Source organism: Camellia sinensis, chromosome 11 (genome assembly GCF_055761805.1).
Source record: "Camellia sinensis isolate YWXY chromosome 11, ASM5576180v1, whole genome shotgun sequence".
Classification (NCBI taxonomy): domain Eukaryota; kingdom Viridiplantae; phylum Streptophyta; class Magnoliopsida; order Ericales; family Theaceae; genus Camellia; species Camellia sinensis.
In genome coordinates, this window is record NC_138971.1 from 156,458,654 (window position 1) to 156,478,730 (window position 20,077).

At 39.5% G+C, this 20,077-nt stretch overlaps 2 protein-coding genes across 2 annotated transcripts in view; one reads left to right on the forward strand and one right to left on the reverse strand.

Annotated features, from left to right (window-relative positions):
• LOC114319152 (uncharacterized) overlaps positions 1 to 11,735 on the forward strand; it is a 171,660-nt gene extending 159,925 nt beyond the window's left edge. The window contains exons 2-3 of the mRNA XM_082895939.1: positions 5,400 to 10,672; positions 10,760 to 11,735. Coding sequence (XP_082752065.1) covers positions 10,193 to 10,672; positions 10,760 to 11,134 — 855 coding nt within the window. The 5' untranslated portion in view covers positions 5,400 to 10,192 and the 3' untranslated portion in view covers positions 11,135 to 11,735. The remainder of the gene's footprint in view (positions 1 to 5,399; positions 10,673 to 10,759) is intronic.
• On the reverse strand, positions 2,853 to 4,031 carry LOC114305134 (G-type lectin S-receptor-like serine/threonine-protein kinase LECRK3). Its single transcript, XM_028250253.2, has one exon. It carries the CDS (start codon positions 4,029 to 4,031, stop codon positions 3,051 to 3,053), a length of 981 nt encoding a protein of 326 aa, XP_028106054.2. The 3' UTR covers positions 2,853 to 3,050.
• Positions 11,736 to 20,077: the final 8,342 nt, after the last annotated feature.

Here is a 20,077-nt window from a genome sequence, read left to right on the forward strand (position 1 = left end):
ATGTTCTAAATTTTTTCTAATTTACTCTCAAGTTAACTTTCCTTGCAAATTAGATAGAAAATGTCACGTTAACTGCTAAATAACATAAAACATATATTATTATATTAAAATTTAAGTTTGTGTAAGAGATGTGAGTTATATAGTAAATTTTTTTTATATTACTTGACTATCAATGTGCTAATTTCTATCTAATTTTATACATAAGTTAATTTTAAAAGTAAATTAAAAAAAATAAAAATATAGAAGGCCAAAGTAAGAAAAAAATAAAATAATTTAAGAGTCAAAATAGAAAAACGATCAAACATAGAGGGCCAAAGTATAATTTGCCATCCCAACCACGTCTCGATACTGAACGGCCTCTTCAACCCCGTTTAGCTTCATTCTTCTCACAAATTGGCCGAAAACATAGCGAACAATTTCAATTAGGAGTTGTTGAAAATGGCGAATCTCTCGATTATCGCTCGATCAATCGGTCGCCAATGGAGTGCGAAAGTCGAAATACCTTCTAGAGTCCGATTCTGCATTCCTTAAGCTCCGCAGACTCTTCGATTCCGATTCTGGTAACTCAAATTCATATATATATATATATATATATATATGCGTGCGTGATTATTTGTTTGTTTATTTGGATGTAATTCTTGAATTGTGTTTTTTAGAATGGGTATGAATTGAGACTGATTCATTGGACAGATTGACTTTTTGTAATTTTACGTTGAATGAGAAATGTGTGTGTTTAATTGTATGTATGCATATTAGATTATTTATTATATTGATGAAGATTTGTAGGGGAGTTATTGAATAACACAAGAATTATGTGATTTATTATACAGAATGTGTGGATTGCAAAAAAATCAAGAGGTTTTTAATGGAAATTATATATATATATTTGGGATTATGGCTCACCGTATTCTCCATGCGATGAATCCATCAATTCATGAGTGCACCATGAAATTAGCAATTTTAATATTTAATTAGCTTAAGGAAAAAAAGGAAAAAGAAAAATAAAGAATTGGGTGGCTAAGGTGCATAATGATGAACCCCTGGATTAGTTTAGTGACGACAGAAACTTGTGTGTCTCACTAAAAGGCCACAGGTTCAAGTCTCCCTCTTATCATAGGGGGGAAAAAAGTAGAAAAGAAAAGAAAAAGTTGCATAAGGATTGGAGAAATATGAGCAAAAGTTCCTTAGAATTGGTCAGCCAAAAACATATGGGGAAACATACAAGTGAAATAGTGGGAAAGAATATAAAATTCATGGGAATTTTGAAGCAAGTCGGTCCCATATTTGATGCATGAGTAATGTCAGAGACTTCAAAAGATTTACCAAAACTAATGTCTCACATGGGTATAGGCCTCACACTCATGTGTGAGACATTAGGTAAATCTTTTGAGGTGTCTATTGGGTCGTGTTGATCCTGATAATTGTTCACCCAGGACTGGGTCCAATGGGGGGTTTAGGGGCCTCCCCAAGGGTACTTTGATAATTTTGTTGTTGCTTCCGTATTGTCCTAATTCTATACTTATAAATAGATGAGAGGCTCCTCTTTTCTCTAAGAGAGTTGTTTTGTTTTCTGATCGTTGTAAAAATTGCAGTAGCTGTGGACATAATCGTATTTTGTGATGAACCACGTAAATCCTGTGACCTTGTGTGTGTGATTTGTTTGATTCATTTTATCTTTCTTATTTGTTATTTTATGTCTCACCGATCTTGGTTGGGAATCTCTAGCATTTTCCTTTGATGCAAGTCTTTCTTGTATTCAGGACTTGCATAGGAAAGATTCTCCATAAATTTGATATTTCTTTGTTACTGTCCAAAACATATTGGGTTAGGTCATCAATGACTTAAAACAGGTTGGCCAAGATTGATTTAATATTGCAAATTTGATCTTCACAAAACACAATAATAGCATTAGAGGTCCTATCCATTGTTAGCAAATCATGAATTGAATTGTGAATCATTTTGTTAAAGTAATGAATTGTGAATTGTATCAAATCATGAATCGTAAGATTCATTTTATTTAATCTGATATATTGTTCTATATGTTTATATATATATATATATATAAATATACAATATTTAAATAAAGTAAATTATCAATATGACTAAATTATATATATATATATACATATAAAATCTTGAATATCAATATAACTAATTAATCTCTTCTATATGTCTTCGTAGTTTGGCAAAAATGACGTCGTTTCATGTATTATGTAAACAAAAGTAGAAACTGAATCACATGAATCACATCAATCATAATGAATCGTAGTGAAGCGCAATGAATTGTAAATTGAATCGTACAATTCACTGAATTTCCGATTCAATAGCATGATTTGAATCGTTTTCGTTCAAATTCGTATCGAATCGTATGAATTGAATTATGAATCATACGATTTTAACAACCATGGTCCTATCATATAATTTCTTAAGGCCACAAAACTCATTAAATTAAGTTGCTACCACCAAACGCTTGACCAAAGCTGCTTTCATGCGACAATGAAATACTAACGAATATGTGGAAGAACTTGCAAGGGTGTTTGATTTGAAATGGTAAAGGGGACGATAGAATACTACTAAACAATCTGTGTGAAGCAAAATGTTTGTCGAATAATATAGAAATTTTACTAAACTAGAGACATAATGAATATGAATGGATAAGATTTTTAGATGTGCATATTCATGTTTATTTTGTGTCCGTTTCTGATAGAATTATGTACCTAGAAAAAATACTCGTAATTTGACTATGTAGTTTAGATTTAAACTTGATGTGGTATGAGTTACATCCTAAATGAATCTACACATTTCAAATTATGGACAATTTTCTTAATACATAACATTGTTGCTCAAAAAGGTTTTCATCATGAATTGGAGTTGAATTAATTATTTAATGATGATACTACCAGTTCTTGTTCTGATATTAGGTTTACTGAAAGTAAAACATATCATCCCTTACAATTATTCTTGGAACAATATTTTCACATATTATCAACTAAAACAACAAAAAGAAAATTTAAACAAGAGACTTATCTAGATCGGCCTATCTTCATGTTTCATGAAGATGAATAGCTGAAAGAAGTGCTAGTGGGAATAGGAACATCAACGTATCCCTCTAACATTTGTGTTACGATCTTCATTGTAGGCCTTTTTGAAGGATCCTCTTGTACACACCAGATTGCTGTCAAGATCCACCGGCTCAGGGTCACGTTATCTTCGATGGCAGCCTCATCATTGTCCACCAAAATGTCAAGTCTCCCATTCATATAGCAGTCATAAGCCCAATCCGTGAGTATTGCTTTTTCTTCTTCCCCAAACTCCTTTGCCACACTCTTTCTACAACAAATGATCTCTAGCAACATGACACCGAAACTGTAGACATCCACTTTCACTGTCACGGGTACATTTTTGAACCATTCTGGAACTACGTATCCTCGAGTTCCCCTTATCCCAGTATGAGTTTGAGTTTGGTTGAGCAATAATGATTTTGCCAATCCAAAATCAGAAATTCGTGCTGTGAAATTTTGGTCAATTAGTATGTTTTGAGGCTTTATATCGCAGTGGATGATTGGCGCATTACAGTCTTCATGCAAGTAAACTAGTCCTCTTGCAATCCCTAGAGCCATTTGAGTCCTTTGATACCAATCAGGTCTTGGAAGGCTGAAGAGGAAATTTGCTAAACTTCCATTGCTCATGAACTCGTACACTAGAAGCCTGTGAGGCCCCTCTTGACAATAGCCGAACAGTTGGACTACATTCTTGTGATGGGTTTTCCCAATTGCACTCACTTCGGCTTTGAATTCCCTCTCTCCTTCTTGTGTTGACTTGTCCAACTTCTTGATCGCAACTTGTTTCTTTGAACCAAATTTCAATACACCTTTGTAAACAATCCCAAAAGAACCCCTCCCTAATTCATCCTCGAACCCTTCTGTCGCTTCCTTGAGCTCTTCGAAAGTGAAAAGATGCAAATTTGTTTCGGGAACACTTGAATTATGTACGGCCTTTCTTGATCTTTTCCGTCGAATTGAGAAAAACATTAGTGAAATTACGACTAGTAAGAGAATGTTGGCAAACGCGGAGCTTCACAAGAGAATTCGCTCGTCTTTCTTTGAGTTGGAAAGTGGAACACTGTCTTTCCTTACTTTGAAAATAGCAACTGCAAACTCGAATTTCCCATTAGACAGCAGTAGTTTCTTCTTCCAACATGTTGTATTGCTAAATATGGCAACGTCACACAAACAATCGTTCAAACAAGACTGTTCGCACTGTGTTTGATTATAAGGTTCCAAACTCTCATAATCTCCAAATGGCCAATTCACGCCGTGAATCGGAACCAAGCCATACATGTCTTCTGGCTTTTTCGTTCCATCGTCTACTCCGCAACCTTGAGGGAAATTTGGTTTGCAGCCTCCAAAATTGTTGTTTGGATCCATGAATGAATAGTCTGGTGGGCAGCGACAACTAGGAGTGCCACCGTTTACTATGCAGTAGCTATTGAACCCACAGGCCCCGCTGCCTACTTGCGGGTTTATCGGTGCCATACATATATCGTCAGGGATGTATCGAACAATTGACCAGCTCTGGCCACTGACAGAAGTCTTCGCATAAGTATATTCCCTGAAAACACCATCAAAATCCAACGTTGCGCGATAGTAGCTGTTTGAGCTTTGAGTGATGTCCTGCTATGAGAGTGGGACAGCCCCTCCACTCACTTTCACAATGTAAATATCGGCTGATTGATTGAAAACCAGTTGAAACCCAGATTCAGAAGAGTTGGAATTAGCCTTTCGACTACTGTAATAAGGCGCATAAAGCTTGTTGCTTGGCCAAGCGACAAGATTGAGTTCAAGATCTCCTCCATTAGTGAAATGGAGCTCAAACCTTCCTTTTGAGTAGTTGGTTTCAGAAAACTTAGAATACAACATGCCACCTAGTGGCAAAATTTGAGTTGGCAAGATGGTGTCTGCAGGATAACTAAAACTTGCCCATACATAATTAGAATTAGTAACTGAAAGCACAAAGTTACCCGTGTCGAGCATCATACCATACGATACAGTGGTGTTAGGTTGTGCAGTCCATATTGTTTGGCCATTGGGATCATTTAGTGTGAGGCCATTGGCGGTGAGCTCAACCTTTGAACCTGCTTGCAGTGCATTAGTTGTGTTTGTGTGCTAGACGATGGTTTTGTCGGGTATGTTGGCATACCATACTGCAAGCAAGAAGGTGTTTGTGTTGTTGAGTTGGTAGAATCCGAAAGCAAAATCCCCAGAAGGTGAAATCCATGAAGAGTTGTCACCATTGGTGGACAGTGATGAGCTCGGAGTTATGTTGGAAGCAGAAAAAATAGGTAGAAAAGGCAAAAGAGAGAAGAGGAGGAGGAGGAGGAGGAGGAGGAGGAGGAAGAGTAGAGAGATAGGAGAAGAAGCCATTGAAGATAGTGCTCTGCAAACAAGGTGTGTTACAACATAAAGTTTGTTTTGTAATGCTTTAGTCAATTTGGCTAATTTCATAGTATTGAGTCAACCACATTTAATTTGTACAAATAGGAAATAATTATCAAATATTATATATAATATATAAATTTCATTCAGAATGATCTGTTGATAATATTTTATTTTGTATAGGCTACCTTCCTGTGATTGTTCTTAAGACGCGCTTTTGGACTCTTTTTTTTTTAACTCCGCTTTTTTGGACTTTGGGAGCAATAAAGATGCAAGTTCTTTCAATATTTTTTAATTACTGCTTTACCCTTTGTCCTTGTATGTTTTTTAATTTCAATTTTAAAATGTTATAACTTAAGTTCTAAACATCTGTTTTTCATAAAATTTATATTTTCAAAATTTTCTTTTTGAGATTTTTCAAATAAGAACTACACTGAATACGAAATTCCAGAAGAAAAAAAAAAAACTGAAAATTTCAAGGCTTGCGTAACAGTTAAATCTAATTGTTTGGGATGACTCTTTTAAATCCTAATTTTAATTCCATTGATCAGTATAATTTCACACAATTTAATACTTTCATACTGTTAAACTTTACTTGGGGGATTAAATAAGCATTTTCTAATGTGAAAATGATGATTTTGAGCTATTTTGGGAATATGGTTATAATCAATTTTTTGATTAAAAGCTAATTATGATTAACTTTTTGTGAGAGGGAGAAGTGGGTTATAATCAAAAGACCCCTTTATCTATACTATCTATCTATATTATTATTAAAGGTGAACATCTCACTTGGTTTTCATGAAGTTCAATCTCTCCCCAAGTGACCTTTTCTTTTTGTGTCAAGTGTTAAATTCTCCAAAAATAAAAATAAAAAATAATAATTAAAAGAAAGACACAAGACTTGAACCTAATACTATTCACTTAACTTACTAAAGAACACTTTTATCACTTAAATAACATAAAAAATATGTTATAAATTCAAAATTAAAATTTATATTTTAAGCACACTCATCGGGTGGGATCATGCCCTAATAGATAGTTAAATTAACTTATTGTTTTATTGTTATATTAAGTTTCTTTTTTAATCTCGTAGGTTGGGATTAAATGTGTAATTTTAGTGTGGAAATAGTGATTAAAATGAATAATTAATATCTAGTTTGATTTAATTATTTGTTTAACATAATGTCTCATCATCCTTTTAAGAAAAATGCTTGGGAGCACTAATTAGTGCTCCCACTAATTAGGTGGCAGTGAGTCCCGCCATGAATGATGTGATGTTTTGGTCTTGGAGTTGTAATTTTTTTTATTTTTTTAATGCATTAGTGCTATTAGTGGTGATGTTTTTAGTGGGATGAATCATTGTTGTTTATAATTTTAATTATTAATGTGTATAAAATTTATTATTATTTTTATAATTTTTTTTAAAAGTCTTATATTGAAAATTTAATATTTATTAATTTGTACAGTAGTTTTCTTATGAGATGCAACAATCTCGGCCACGAAGGCCCTGTTTGTTTTCAGAGATAGAATGGAGGGGATTGATAGTGAGGGGATTAATAGTGAGAAATTGTTAAATTATTTTTATATAAAATAATAAAACAAATAAAAAAAATTAAACATTAATATTTAAAAAAAATTCCCAATATATAAAAAATAAAAAATAATAAAAAAATTTCTAATCCCCTTACTATTTTTCTAATATCATCTCTACCTCCTCACTATGAATCCTCCTTCTAAGGGTATTAGTAATACCAAGGTATTAGTAGTCCTAAGGTCATCTCTCAAAACAAAGTATTAATAATACTAAGATATTAGTAGTCCCAATCTTTTTTTTATAACCTTATTAAACAAACAGGGCTAAGATTCTTATAAAGAAGCAGGTGTCGTGCACAATTTGAACGCGGATAATAAAAGTAGGTGTTGCTGTTGGTTATCACTTTCTCTTTCCTCTTATATTAGTCTAAATTTTTGACCTATTATTATTTTTGAATATGAATCTTTGGATTGTTTGGTATGATTTAAATAAATATATTTTTTAATTTTTTATAAAAATATATAAATAAATAAATAAATGATATAACTTAAAAAAATAAAAAAATATATTTTTTTAGTACACCCTAAACAAGCTCTTAATATCAACTCTTCTCGCATGTCTAACCTTTGAAAATTTTGAAATCTCCATTCCATGTCTGTTTGTTAGCAGATATGGAAGGTAAGTTGTTAGCAGATATGGAAGGTAAGATTAGATTAATAGTGTGTGAGTAATTTTCTGACCACACTGCCCGTTTAGTAATCAGCTAGAGAGTACTGGCAGAATAGATGGCTTCAGTTAACCTGTAACAGAAAGAAAAGGCTTTGGCCGTGGCTCTTCCACCCAGGGCACTCCGACGATCAAGTCAGTATATCTCTTAAAGATAATCAAGTGCTAAACTCACTGCTCAAAGCATAAATTGCGTAACTTAGACCCACAGGGGTGCCTCTCTTTTATAGTTTGTTTAATCCTAGTCCCACTAGAAGCCTCACTTCTATGGACTCCAATTCAGTACTTACTTTGGACTCCTCAAGAGATAAAGATAAACTCTCTAAGAGCTTTATCCTTATCTTGGCTAAATCTCTTCTTTATTCTAAGACTCTTGTTCCTTATCTTTTATCCTCTTATCTCGAATTCCGATATCTTTGGAGATAACCTCGGCCTTGTCGAGATCACCTCGGTGTCACGACCAGGACACGTGGCACCTCGGCTGACACGTCGGCGTCACCCAGCCACGTGTTAGTATTCAGAAAATATATCCCCACAATTGCCCCTAGGTTCCATTACCTCGGCATTCTGAGGTGATGGAACCTATTCCGTTTTTCCAGTACGTCGATTTTCAGTATCTCAGCCGATATCATTATTTTGGCCGATATCCTTTCATTGAAGAACAAGAATTTCAAGAACCCTTCCACGCGTATGAGCTGTCATACACCATAATTCAACCGTTTTTAACCACGCATTTCTTTCTTACTGGTTCGTACCTGTGACGCGCCCATAAGCCGTCTCTTTCTCACGTGCGCCGTCTGACGTATACGTTCTTCTAGGTGTATTGATTATTTTTTGACGCCGTTTTCATTTTTGACAAAACCTTTCCCCCTTTCTTCATTTTTCTACTTTTGCATTTGATTTCTCTTGCTTTTTCTCTCTCTAAACTCTTTCTTTCGAATTCGCCATTGCTCAAGCTCCAAGCTCTGCAATTGTCTTTCATTCTCCCTTCCTGTGAAGCTTTCGTCGTTCTCGTTACATTTGTAACTGTCGTCTGACTTTGGCAATCTTCATACCGGCTTCACTCTTTTCTGGTAAGCTATTGTTCCTTTCGTTTTCAATTCTATTGATATTCTTCATTACTTGTTGCCTTTACTGCATCTATTGAAACTTTTAATTTGCGATTCATACACCTGACTGTGTCCTTCCCATGATTTTGCCCTTGCCCATATCTTGAACACACGCATTGTTTCATTACTTCCCTGTATCTTTGTCACTAATCTTGGCCTTGTATTTCTTGTATTCTTTATGCTCTTGATAAACCATCTATGTTCTTGATTCTAAAATTCCATTCTTGCTTTCTGTTTTTTGTGTCTTTTCCAGATCCGTGCCTTTGATCCTCATCTCCATAGTTTTAGGTTTGGGATTTGTTTGTAGAACCCACGATTTAGGGCAAAACTGAAACATTCCTTACAAATTTCTGTACCAGCCCAAACCTAGGTTTTTGCCGAGGTCCCATCAATAAGAAACATTTTCTTTCTGAATTTCAACCCCTCTAATTCAGGCCGATATCATGGGTATGTGGAGACATAGGGTAGATACCCCGACCAAACTTGAGTACTTTAGGCAAGAGTTCTCCATCCCTACCGATGTCCATCTGAGGCTGGCTGGGGATGATGACTCCATCATGCCTACAAAAAACTCCATACCCTTTCCCATTGTAGCTTTTATTGAGTGCGGACTCCGGCTCCTACTCAACATCCTTTTTCACGAGATTCTTCACTATTATAAGTTGAACCCCATGCAACTGGCAATCGACTCCTATCGAGTGATCTTTGGTGTCATAGCCTTAGCTAAACAGGAAAACGCTAGGATCACCCTAGCCGATATCCAGTATTGCTATACCATGTGTGCCCTTAATTTGAAAGAAAAAGGCTATATTTATTACCTTAAGCCGAGGTCTACAGAATTCAAAATCGTAGCCGACCTCCCAAACTCCAACAAGGGGGCTGGAGATGACTATCTCATTACCTCGGGAAATTGGGAGTTTGCTCTAGACAAGAACATCCATCTCTACCCTCTTCCTCGATCAGTTTTAGAGGGCAAAGGTAAGAGCCTAGTATTCAGCTTTGCCTGTTTTCTTTCAAAGTCTTAAATACTGTGTCTGTTTCTGACGTCTGTTCTTCTTGCAGCTATTCGTCAGCCATCGAAAAATTTTCGCCAATCCTTTGTCCCTAGCAAGGACTTGAAGAAACTTCTGGACTTGCCAGTTCATAAAAGGAAAGCGCTTGTGCTTCTCAATTTCATTCCATCATACAAGTCAACTTTGCCCGACATTCTCAAAAGGAAGAAGAAAAGCCTTTCTCCACCATCTGCTACAACTCCGTTGACTGCATCTACATCACGAACAGATCAAGGATCAACATCTGATCCAGCTGATCAACCATTAACTTCGGCTCCATACCTGGTCCCAATATCAGAACGAAAACGTCGACGACGACTTGTCCTTACTACCGAGATGGGTCGCCCTAAGTCTGTTGCAAAAGATCTTTTGGCCAGTATTCCATCATCTGTTGATGAGCAGCCAATACAAACCCAACCTCCATCGAAGCTGAAAAGAATAAAGAAGGCTCAACCAAAGGCTAAGATAGCTCAAGTTGAATCTGAAGATACCTTGCCGATCTCAAAGTTGGCTGAGAGTGATAAATTTCAGCCTTCTGCTGGGAAGCGGCACTCTGAGTCTCAACCACCAGAATCTCAAAAACCAAAAAAGCCGAGGTCTTCTTTTGCAACAACTTCGGGATCAAAAAAACCCGATGCCCCATGGGCCCCCACAATTACTCTGGAAGACAAGCCTGTCATGGCAAGTGATAGCGTCGATGATATAAACGTCGGCGTTGCACTCAGTACCGTTCTGCTTCTTCCAGGCGATCTGGAGCGAAACGCCCAGTACAGTGAGTATGAGAACTACGCTTTAATGCTTCAGTACTCCGTTCAGGTAAATGTCTTCTATGTGGTAACTTTCTTCTTTCCTTCTCTTTATTTCATACTTTGAATATTCTCTAATACCTCTGTTTTCTTTCAGGTCATCCAGCATGCCCACTCTTTCTCAATGCAGTCTTTTGAGAATCGGGAGAGGCTTGTCGAGATGAAGAGGGAGTTCTCTTCCCTCCAAAAGACTAACAAAGGCTTACAAGCAAAGATGAAAAAAATGGAAGACCAAGCCGAGGCTGCGATCAAAGCTCAGAACAATGCCGAAGAGAAGGCTGAGGCTGCTGAGGCTATCAGAAAAGTGGCTGAATCTCAAAAGAGAGAAGCTGAGGAAAGAATGGTCCAAGCCGAAAAGGAGCTTCAGGAAGCCCTGGCCACCAAGGACGCCGAAATAAAAGAAACTGATGAAAAGGCGTACACTCAAGGCATAGCCGACGTTACTGAGGCCTATGAACTTCAAGTGAAGTAGGCATGTAACAAGGGTTTCACCCTTGGTTGGATGTCTCTTCTGAAAAAACTCAATGTCCCAGAGGACTCACCGTTGAGGAAAGCCGATGCCATCCCTCTTCCATTCCCTCCAGCTCAACCTTCAAATCAAGACGTCGGTGAATCTGAGTCTGAGGATGGTGACGAGGAAGAGAATGAGGCTTTGGTGAGAAAACCCAAAGATGTCGATGGGGCCAAGTCCCCTCTTCAAAATGAGCAAGTCCTAGACTTGACTCAAGCTGAAGATGGCGATGGAGTTGTCAAGGAAACTACCCCAGAGCAGGCATCCTCCGACGTTCCTGTAGCCGACAAAAGCATTGACGAAACCCTTGCCCAGATTGATGCTGAGATCGCGGAGGAGAAGGCGGCCGATGTAGCTCTTTCAGAACCTTCCGAGGTCCAAACACAAGTTGTTGTTGATGCTGATGAAGCTTAATTTTCATATTTTTCTTGTTTTGTCTTTTGTACTGTTTTGTTTCCTTAGATAATGTAAGCTTTTTCATATGGCCGATGCTCTCCTGTTTCAACTGAATGCTTAACACAACTTTCCTTCAGTGAATGCTTATGTCTTTGTCTTATTCTAACTGCTCTTGCATGATTATATACTTAGAATATTTTGCATGTCTGATGTACTCTTTCTTCTTTGTGCAATCTTCTCGGGATGACACACCTCGGATAGACAAATTTCTTGTAAACTTTTAACAGATGTTGAACATCATACTGGTTTAACTTAACTTATAAATTGTCCACAAATTTCAACAAGTGTTAAGTAATGATTTTGGCATAACTTCAACTTGTAAATTGTCCATCAATTTCAACAAGTGAAGATAATAATCTCGGCTTAACTTCAACTTGTAAATTACTACAAATTTCAACAAGCGTTAAGCATTACTTCGGTTTAACTTCAACTTGTAAATTGCTACAAATTTCAACAAGTGAAGATAAACAATAATCTCGGCTTAACTTTAACTTTTAAATTGCTATAAATTTCAACAAGCGTTAAGCATTACTTTGGTTTAACTTCAACTTGTAAATTGCTACAAATTTCAACAAGTGAAGATAAACAATAATCTCGGCTTAACTTCAATTTGTAAATTGCTACAAATTTCAACAAGCGTTAAGCATTACTTCGGTTTAACTTCAACTTGTAAATTGCTACAAATTTCAACAAGTGAAGATAAATAATAATCTCGGCTTAACTTCAACTTGTAAATTGCTATAAATTTCAACAAGTGTTAAGCATTACTTCAGTTTAATTTCAACTTGTAAATTACTACAAATTTCAACAAGTGAAGATAAACAATAATCTCGGCTTAACTTCAACTTGTAAATTGCTACAAATTTCAACAAGCGTTAAGCATTTATATCTTCTCTCTGCCCCCAATGTGAACCTAAGTTCCACTTGGGTTCTCATTATTCAGAAACAACATTATGCATCTTTTATCAACTCACAAGTCTTCGAAAATTCTGCTAAGATTTTATTGATGACGTCGGCAAAAAGAAAAAAATAACAAGGAACAGCTAATGATAGAAAAATTTCAAATTACAAGTGTTCCAGGGTCTTGGCAATGCTTTGCCTCATTATCTTCAAGCCGGTATGCTCGATTGCCTAATACCGAAGTAATTCTGTAGGGTCCTTCCCAGTTTGGGCCAAGCTTGCCCTCTCTGGGATCCTTCTTGTTGCCAACAACTTTTCTTAGGACTAGGTCATCGACCTGAAAATCCCTTAGATTGACCATCTTATTGTAAGCTTTAGCAAGCTGCTGTTGGTATGCTGCGAGCTGAATTGCAGCTTTCTCTCTTCGTTCTTCTAAGAGATCTAGATCTCGGGCTAGAAGTATGTCATTAGTCCCATTCTCTACTCCCTGGGTTCCGATCCCTGGGATGCCGATCTCCAGTGGGATGACTGCTTCTGTGCCGTAAGCCATGGCAAAGGGGGTTTCCCCTGTTGATCTTCTCGGCGTAGTCCGATATGCCCAGAGTACATTGGACAACTCGTTTACTCACTTTCCTTTTGCTGCCTGCAGCCTCTTCTTTATCCCATCCAAAATTACTTTGTTGGATGTTTCTGCTTGCCCATTGCTTTGGGGAAAGCTTGGTGTTAAAAAGTAATTCTTTATCTTGAATTTTGCACAGAAGTTCTTGATAAGTTTGCTGTCAAACTGCGTTCCGTTGTCGGCAACTATTGCCCTTAGAATGCCAAATCTGGTGATGATGTTTCTCCATATGAAGTTCTTAACGTCCACATCTCGGATTTTGGCAAGAGGTTCTGCTTTTATCCACTTTGTGAAGTAATTTGTTGCTATCAGCAAGTACTTCCTTTGCCCAGTTGCTTAGGGCAACTGCCCAATGAGATCCATGCCCCATTGGGCAAATGGCCATGGACTAGATACAGGGTTCAGGTCAGCAGCTGGCTGGTGTATCAAAGGTGCGAACCTTTGGCATTGTTCACACTTCTTCACGTAGGCTTCTGCATCTTTTTGTATGTAGGGCCACCAATACCCCTAGGTAATGGCCTTGTGAGATAGTGATCTGCCCCCAGCGTGGCTTCCACAAACCCCTTCATGAATTTCATATGGAAAATCTTCAACCTGCAAAGGGTGTATGCACCTTAAAAGGGGTCCAGTGAAGGACCTTCTGTAGAGATGTCCGTTCGCTGTCAGATTGAATCTTGCCGACTTCAATCTGACCTTGTGTGCTTCCTTATAGTCTTCTGGCAGCTTTCCCTCTTTTAGGAATGCAATAATCGCATCCATCCAGCTTGGTCCCAAGTCCATACACATTGCTTCTTGTTCTGTGATTGGTGGTTCTGTGCTCGGGTTTGACAAATAGTCAACCATTATTGTCCTTATTTTTTCAGTTTGTATTGAACTTGCCAAGTTGGCCAATGCGTCGGCGTGGCTGTTATCATCTCGGCTAACATGCAGAAGTCGGCAGTTGCGAAACAAGGCTGCCAGCCTGATGACTTCCTATGCGTATGCCGACATCCTCTTATCTCGGGTTGTAAACTCTCCTGTTGTTTGATTTACTATAAGTTGTGAATCACAAAAAATTATTACCTCATCTGCTTCTGCTGCCACTGCCAGCTTTAGTCCTGCAATCAATACTTCGTATTCTGCCTCATTGTTTGAGGCCTTGAACCCTAATCGAATAGACTGTTCCAATATCTCCCCATCAGGAGATATTAACACTACTCCTGCCCCCGCTCCTTGCCGGTTTGAGCTCCTATTGACAAATAGGCGAAAGGAGTCGCCGATGTAAATGCTGCAGGGTCTGAGTTTTTTCTTTCCCTATTCTTTTGCCTTTGGCTGGGCTTCTCCATGTTTGCTTGGACATCGTTCATCTTGGCTCAACGGAGCCCGATGTTCGATGGATTCCGGCGTGAATTCGGTCACGAAGTCGGCCAAAACTTGGCCTTTAATTGCTGTTCTCGGCCTGAACTCCAGGTCGTACTGGCCCAAGGCCACTGGCCATCTTGCTATTCTTCCAGTTAAGTCTCCTTGTTGTAACAAGGACTTCAGTGGGTGCTCTGTTAGCACTATAATCTTGTGCGCTTGAAAGTAATGGTTCAGCTTCTTTGAAGCCATTACTAAGGCCAGCATTAATTTTTCTAGTGGTAGGTACCTTGTTTCTGCATCGGCCAAGGTTTTGCTTACATAATAAACAGCCTTTTGCTCTCCCTTTTCCTCTCGAATTAGCATTGCACTTACTGCGTGTTCTGAAACTGCCAAATACAAAAACAGTTCTTCTCCAGGTTCAGGTGTTGAGAGGACTGGAGCCGTGGTCAGATACTTTTTTAGGTCGGCCAAAGCGGCCTCACATTCTTCAGTCCATAGGAAGTCCGTAGCCTTTTTCACCAGGTTAAAGAAAGGTTTACATTTGTCTGAGCTTCTACTGATGAATCTGTTTAGGGCTGCGGCCCTTCCAGTTAGCATCTGCACCTGTTTTGCTGACGTCGGGCTCTTCAACTCCAGGATGGCCTTGATTTGATCTGGGCTGGCCTCAATGCCCTTTCTTGTTACCAGGTACCCCAGAAACTTACCTGATCCAACTCCAAATGCGCACTTCGATGTGTTGAGTCAGAGCCGGTATGTTTTGAGTATATCAAAGACCTCTTTTAGGTTGGCAAGATGACCTTGAGGTTCCTTGGTCTTCACGACCATGTCATCGATGTAGACCTCTACTGTTTGGCCAATCAGGTGTTTGAACATTTTGGTTACCAACCTTTGGTAAGTTGCTCCTGTATTTTTTAACCCGAAAGGCATTACTCTATAACAGTACAGGCCATTTGGGGTGATGAATGCGATTTTTTCTTCGTCTGGGGGGTACATGCCGATCTGGTGGTACCTCCTATAGGCGTCTAAAAAATTCATTCTTCCATGCCCTGAAGTGGCATTTACTGGCTGGTTAATTTTGGGTAGAGGAAAGCTGTCTTTGGGACAGGCTTTGTTGAGGCTGGTAAAGTTTACACAAACCCTCCATTTACCGTTCTTCTTCTTTACCACCATTGTATTGGATAGCCATGTTGGGGAGTGTACTTCTCTAATGGCCCTGGCCTCCAGAAGTTTGTCTACTTCTTCTTCTACTACTTCGACGTGTACCAGCGTCGGTCTTCTGGCTCGCTGAATTATGGGTTTGGCCGATCTGTCGACATTCAGTTTGTGGCAAGTGACCTCGGGGTCAATGCCAGGCATTTCGTAAGGTGTCTAAGCGAACACCTCAATATTTGCTCTCAAAAAAGTTTCCAACTCTTTTTCCTCTTCTTTGGCTAAGCCCGAGCCGAGAAGAAAGAAACGCTCTTCATCCCCATCCTAGACGAGGATTTTATTTAGTGCCTCTTCGCTCTTCTCGGCTGGTTCTTTGCTGAAGTTTTCTAGGACTTCCACGCCCTCATCTTCAATTTCTGCCTTCTCTGGCTCTCGCACGCTGTAGGTAGATTTCATTACTGCCATAGAGCAATTCTTCGCTTGTAGCTGATCGCCTCTAACTTCCTCTATCCCATGCTCTGTTGGGAATCGCAATAGTTGATGCAATGTTGAGGGAACTACCCCCATTGCATGCAACCATGGCCTTCCCAAGATGATGTTGTATGGTGAGGGCGTGTCGATTACCATGAATTCTGTCCTGATCTTAGTGCCGGCTTGTACTTCCAAGCTTGTTGCGCCCAGTGGCCACGTCGGCGTCCCATTAAAGCCGACCATCGGGCCATTGGATTGCTCCAAGTCATCAGGATGAAGGCCCAGCTCTTTCTAACATCTAGCATATATGATGTCGCAAGAGCTACCTTGATCAATTAGGATGCGTTTTACTTGGCACTCCCCAACCTGGAGGGATACTACCAAGGCATCATTATGTGGATGTTGGACCATCTCTAGGTCGGCTTCAGTAAAGGCTATCGTCGATCCCTAGCATTTTTCAGGCCGAGGTCTTTTATGTCTGACCTGGTTTACGTGCTGTAGGTGTTTTACCTTCTGAGGCTCCCCTCGTATGTCGTTTTCGTTCACTTTTGAGTGAATTACATTAACCATCCGTGGTCCTCCTGCCTGTGGTTGCTGTGCTGGGGCAGGCGGACCTGCTGGTGCTTGAGGCACTCTTGCCTGTTCTTCTCTTGTCCTGGCCTCATCGACAAGGTCCCTCAGATGGCTGTGCCTCACCAAGTCTTCTAGGTGTGCTTTTAGGGCTCTACAACCCTGAGTTGGGTGCCCTTCTTCATTGTGGTAAGCACAACGCCTACCGATGTTTCTTCTCATAAATTCCCCTGGTGTTCTTGTCGGTCCTCTAAAATAGGGTTGGTTTCGAATTTGATCCAGGACTTTGTGAATCAGGACTCGGAATACAGTCGTCACTGCCTGTTTAGCCCTCAATTCCGTTTCTTGTTTGATCGGTCCATTGTTACCTCAGCTTCGCTTCGGCGAGCCGTTTCCTTTCTCCTGCTTTGTCTCTTTGTTTCCCGATGTATGCTCCTCAGCTCTGGCGTACTTCTCGATTCTCGCCATGAGTTCTTCCATGCTTTTTGGCAATGTTTTTGCCAAAGACTTCCGTAGTGGGTAGTCATCTTTCAAGCCGTTCTTGAAAGACACGACCGCCACCTCTTGGTTGCATTCAGGTATGCGATTGAACACCTTGTAGTATCTTTTTGCGTAGGCCCTAACGCCTTCATCCTTGGTGATTTTTAAAGCCATCAATGCGTCGACCCTCAAGGGCTGTAGTTTGTTCGTCACAAACTGGCCACAAACATTTCGGCCAGGCCTTCCTAAGTCTTTACGCTTCCCTTCGGTAGTTTATGGAACCAATCTGATGCAATCTCCCTGAAGGATGAGGGGAATACTTTACAGAGCAACGGCTCGTTCCCACTATATAATGCCATTGAATTCAGATATAGTCCAACATGAAAGTTAGGATCTGACTTACCATCATATATTTGGAACCTCGGCATACTGAATCTCTTTGGTGCTTCAAATTTGTCCAGTTCCACCGAGAATGGTGTCTTCGGCTTAACCGGGGAAGTTACCTCGGCTTCAGCATTCTGTTACTTGCTCTTGAGGTAATCTCTTAAGTCTTCTTTACTCCTTCTTGGATGTAACGCCCCCAAAATAATTACATTAAACCCAACAAATAAGACATGCATTGATATTTCAAAGTTCCACATTCTTTCATTTATCAGAGTTTCATTACAAAAAGTATTACATGTTAACAACAAAAGCAAATGCCCTACGGGCTTACAGCTTTCCAAGTTAACACTTGGTTACAACCAAAGAGTACTAACTCATACACATTAAGCCCTTGGCTTGAATTTACATGTAATACATCAAAAAGGTAAAACGACAAAAGTATGTCCGCCTCTAGCCTCCCAAGCTATGTCCTTGGAGGTGGCATGCTTCCTGTACCTGAAAATGATATTCCCATATAGGGTGAGCCACAGCCCAGTAGAAATATACTAAACCAACCATGAACAATGACTAAAAGATTAGCAATTGATAGATGGCCAACACTGATACATTCACATAAATCACATATTTATGTCATACGACTTATGAGTCCAAGTTTCCTTTCATTTTCCCTTTTTCAACGGATAGGCATATAAGCACTACCCACATTCTCAACAGATATGTATAACAATAATATCCACATTCCCAGATAAGCAAATAAGCTATGTCCACATTCTACAACAGATATGTATAACCACAATATCCACAGATAAGCATATAAGCTATATCCACACTTCACAAAGATAAGCATATAAGCTTTATCTTCACTTCTCTAGACAAGCATATGAGCTGTATCTACGGAGTTCATCCCCTATCTTCTCCCAACACTATCCGGTTTAGAGGTACATCCCCTATCTTCCCCTAAACCGCGGAGTACATCCCCCATCTCCTCCTCTACACATAACGTATACAAACACATTGGTTCTATATATAATCACTCAATACATATAGTTAATGTATTCTATCAACCGTCAAGTTCCATGACACACTTCATTGATTAGTTTCAGTTTGCCTAATCATCATGCATTGTCTACAACAATCACGACTATCCTCCACCGATAGCCCAAAGCAGTTATTTCTAAACAGAAAATAAATGCACAATGGATATTCAATCAACATTTCATTTCCTCATTCTTCTCAATTAATTATCCCAATTAATTAAACAATATAATTAGGTCAATTCTCATAATTAACATTTCAACCCTTAGGTCCCATTTTCATCAATGATTCAACATTCATTCCCTTTCTCGATGCCAAACATGCATCCAGGTTTATTATAAATAAAACCCCAACTTTTGTAAAATTGCACAAAAGTCCCAAACTTTCACAAAATTACCAAACCAACCCCAACGTCTCAAAATATCAAAATTTAAAGACAAAATCCATAGAGAGGAGTAGGATATCCCTACCTCGAAGTTTGAGCCAAAAGGGAGATGAAGACTCGAAGATCAACGTGCTCCAAATCCAAACTTTTTCAGATTAAAACAAAGCTCTCAACGCCCTCTATCTTTTTAACAAAGGCCCTAGGCTAGATTCACACTCTAGGGAGATCAATTCTTAGAGAGAATTTAAGTTTAGAGAGAGAGGGTCTCGGATCTAGGGTTTGATCAAAAAAAGAAAGTGAAAAAGTGATGTTCAAAACGCTACTGTCCGCTGATATAAAACACTCTCGCTCGAGCGAAGCCTTTGTCGCTCGAGCGACCAGACACAGAAAATTCTCGCTCGAGCCAAGAAGTCCTCGCTCAAGCCAAAAACTCAAAAGTGCACTCGAGCGAAAGAATTCTCGCTCGAGCCAACAACTCAAACCCTCAGGTCTGTAACCAGAAACACGCTCGAGCGACAGACCTCTCGCTCGAGCGAAGAACAAACCAGACCGCTCGTGCCAAGAAAAGCTCGCTCGAGCCAAGAAACGCAACTCTCAGGTCCAGAACCAAACGCCATCGCTCGCTCGAGCGAAGCCACTCTGGCTCGACCCACCAGACACAAACTCAACTCTCGCTCGAGCGACAAACTCCTCGCTCGAGCGAAGGGCCAAAAATCTGGGCAGCAGCACTAGGCTCCCAAACACAACCAACCTGAAACAAACCTGCCCAACACATCCTATAACTTAATATACCAGTTAAGAGGATGCAAACAAGATAATAAACAACTACCAACACCCACGGACACATGTCCGGATCACTGTACAACAAGGGTAAACCCGGGATCGCTATATTGGAGCTCGGCTATCTTTGGACTTTTAATCTTTTCGGCACACTACTTTCGGCCTCGTGGTGAGCTCGTTTTGATCTTTGTCCATGGGTTGTGTCAAAGTAGAGCGCCTGCCCTTGAACATGCCGATGTTCTTTGGGCTCTGGGTCCTTCGTGTGATACGTCCTTCGGGACTCCTCTCGTCTCGGCTCCTCTCGTCTGACTTCCCTGGAAGGTCGGTGAGAGTG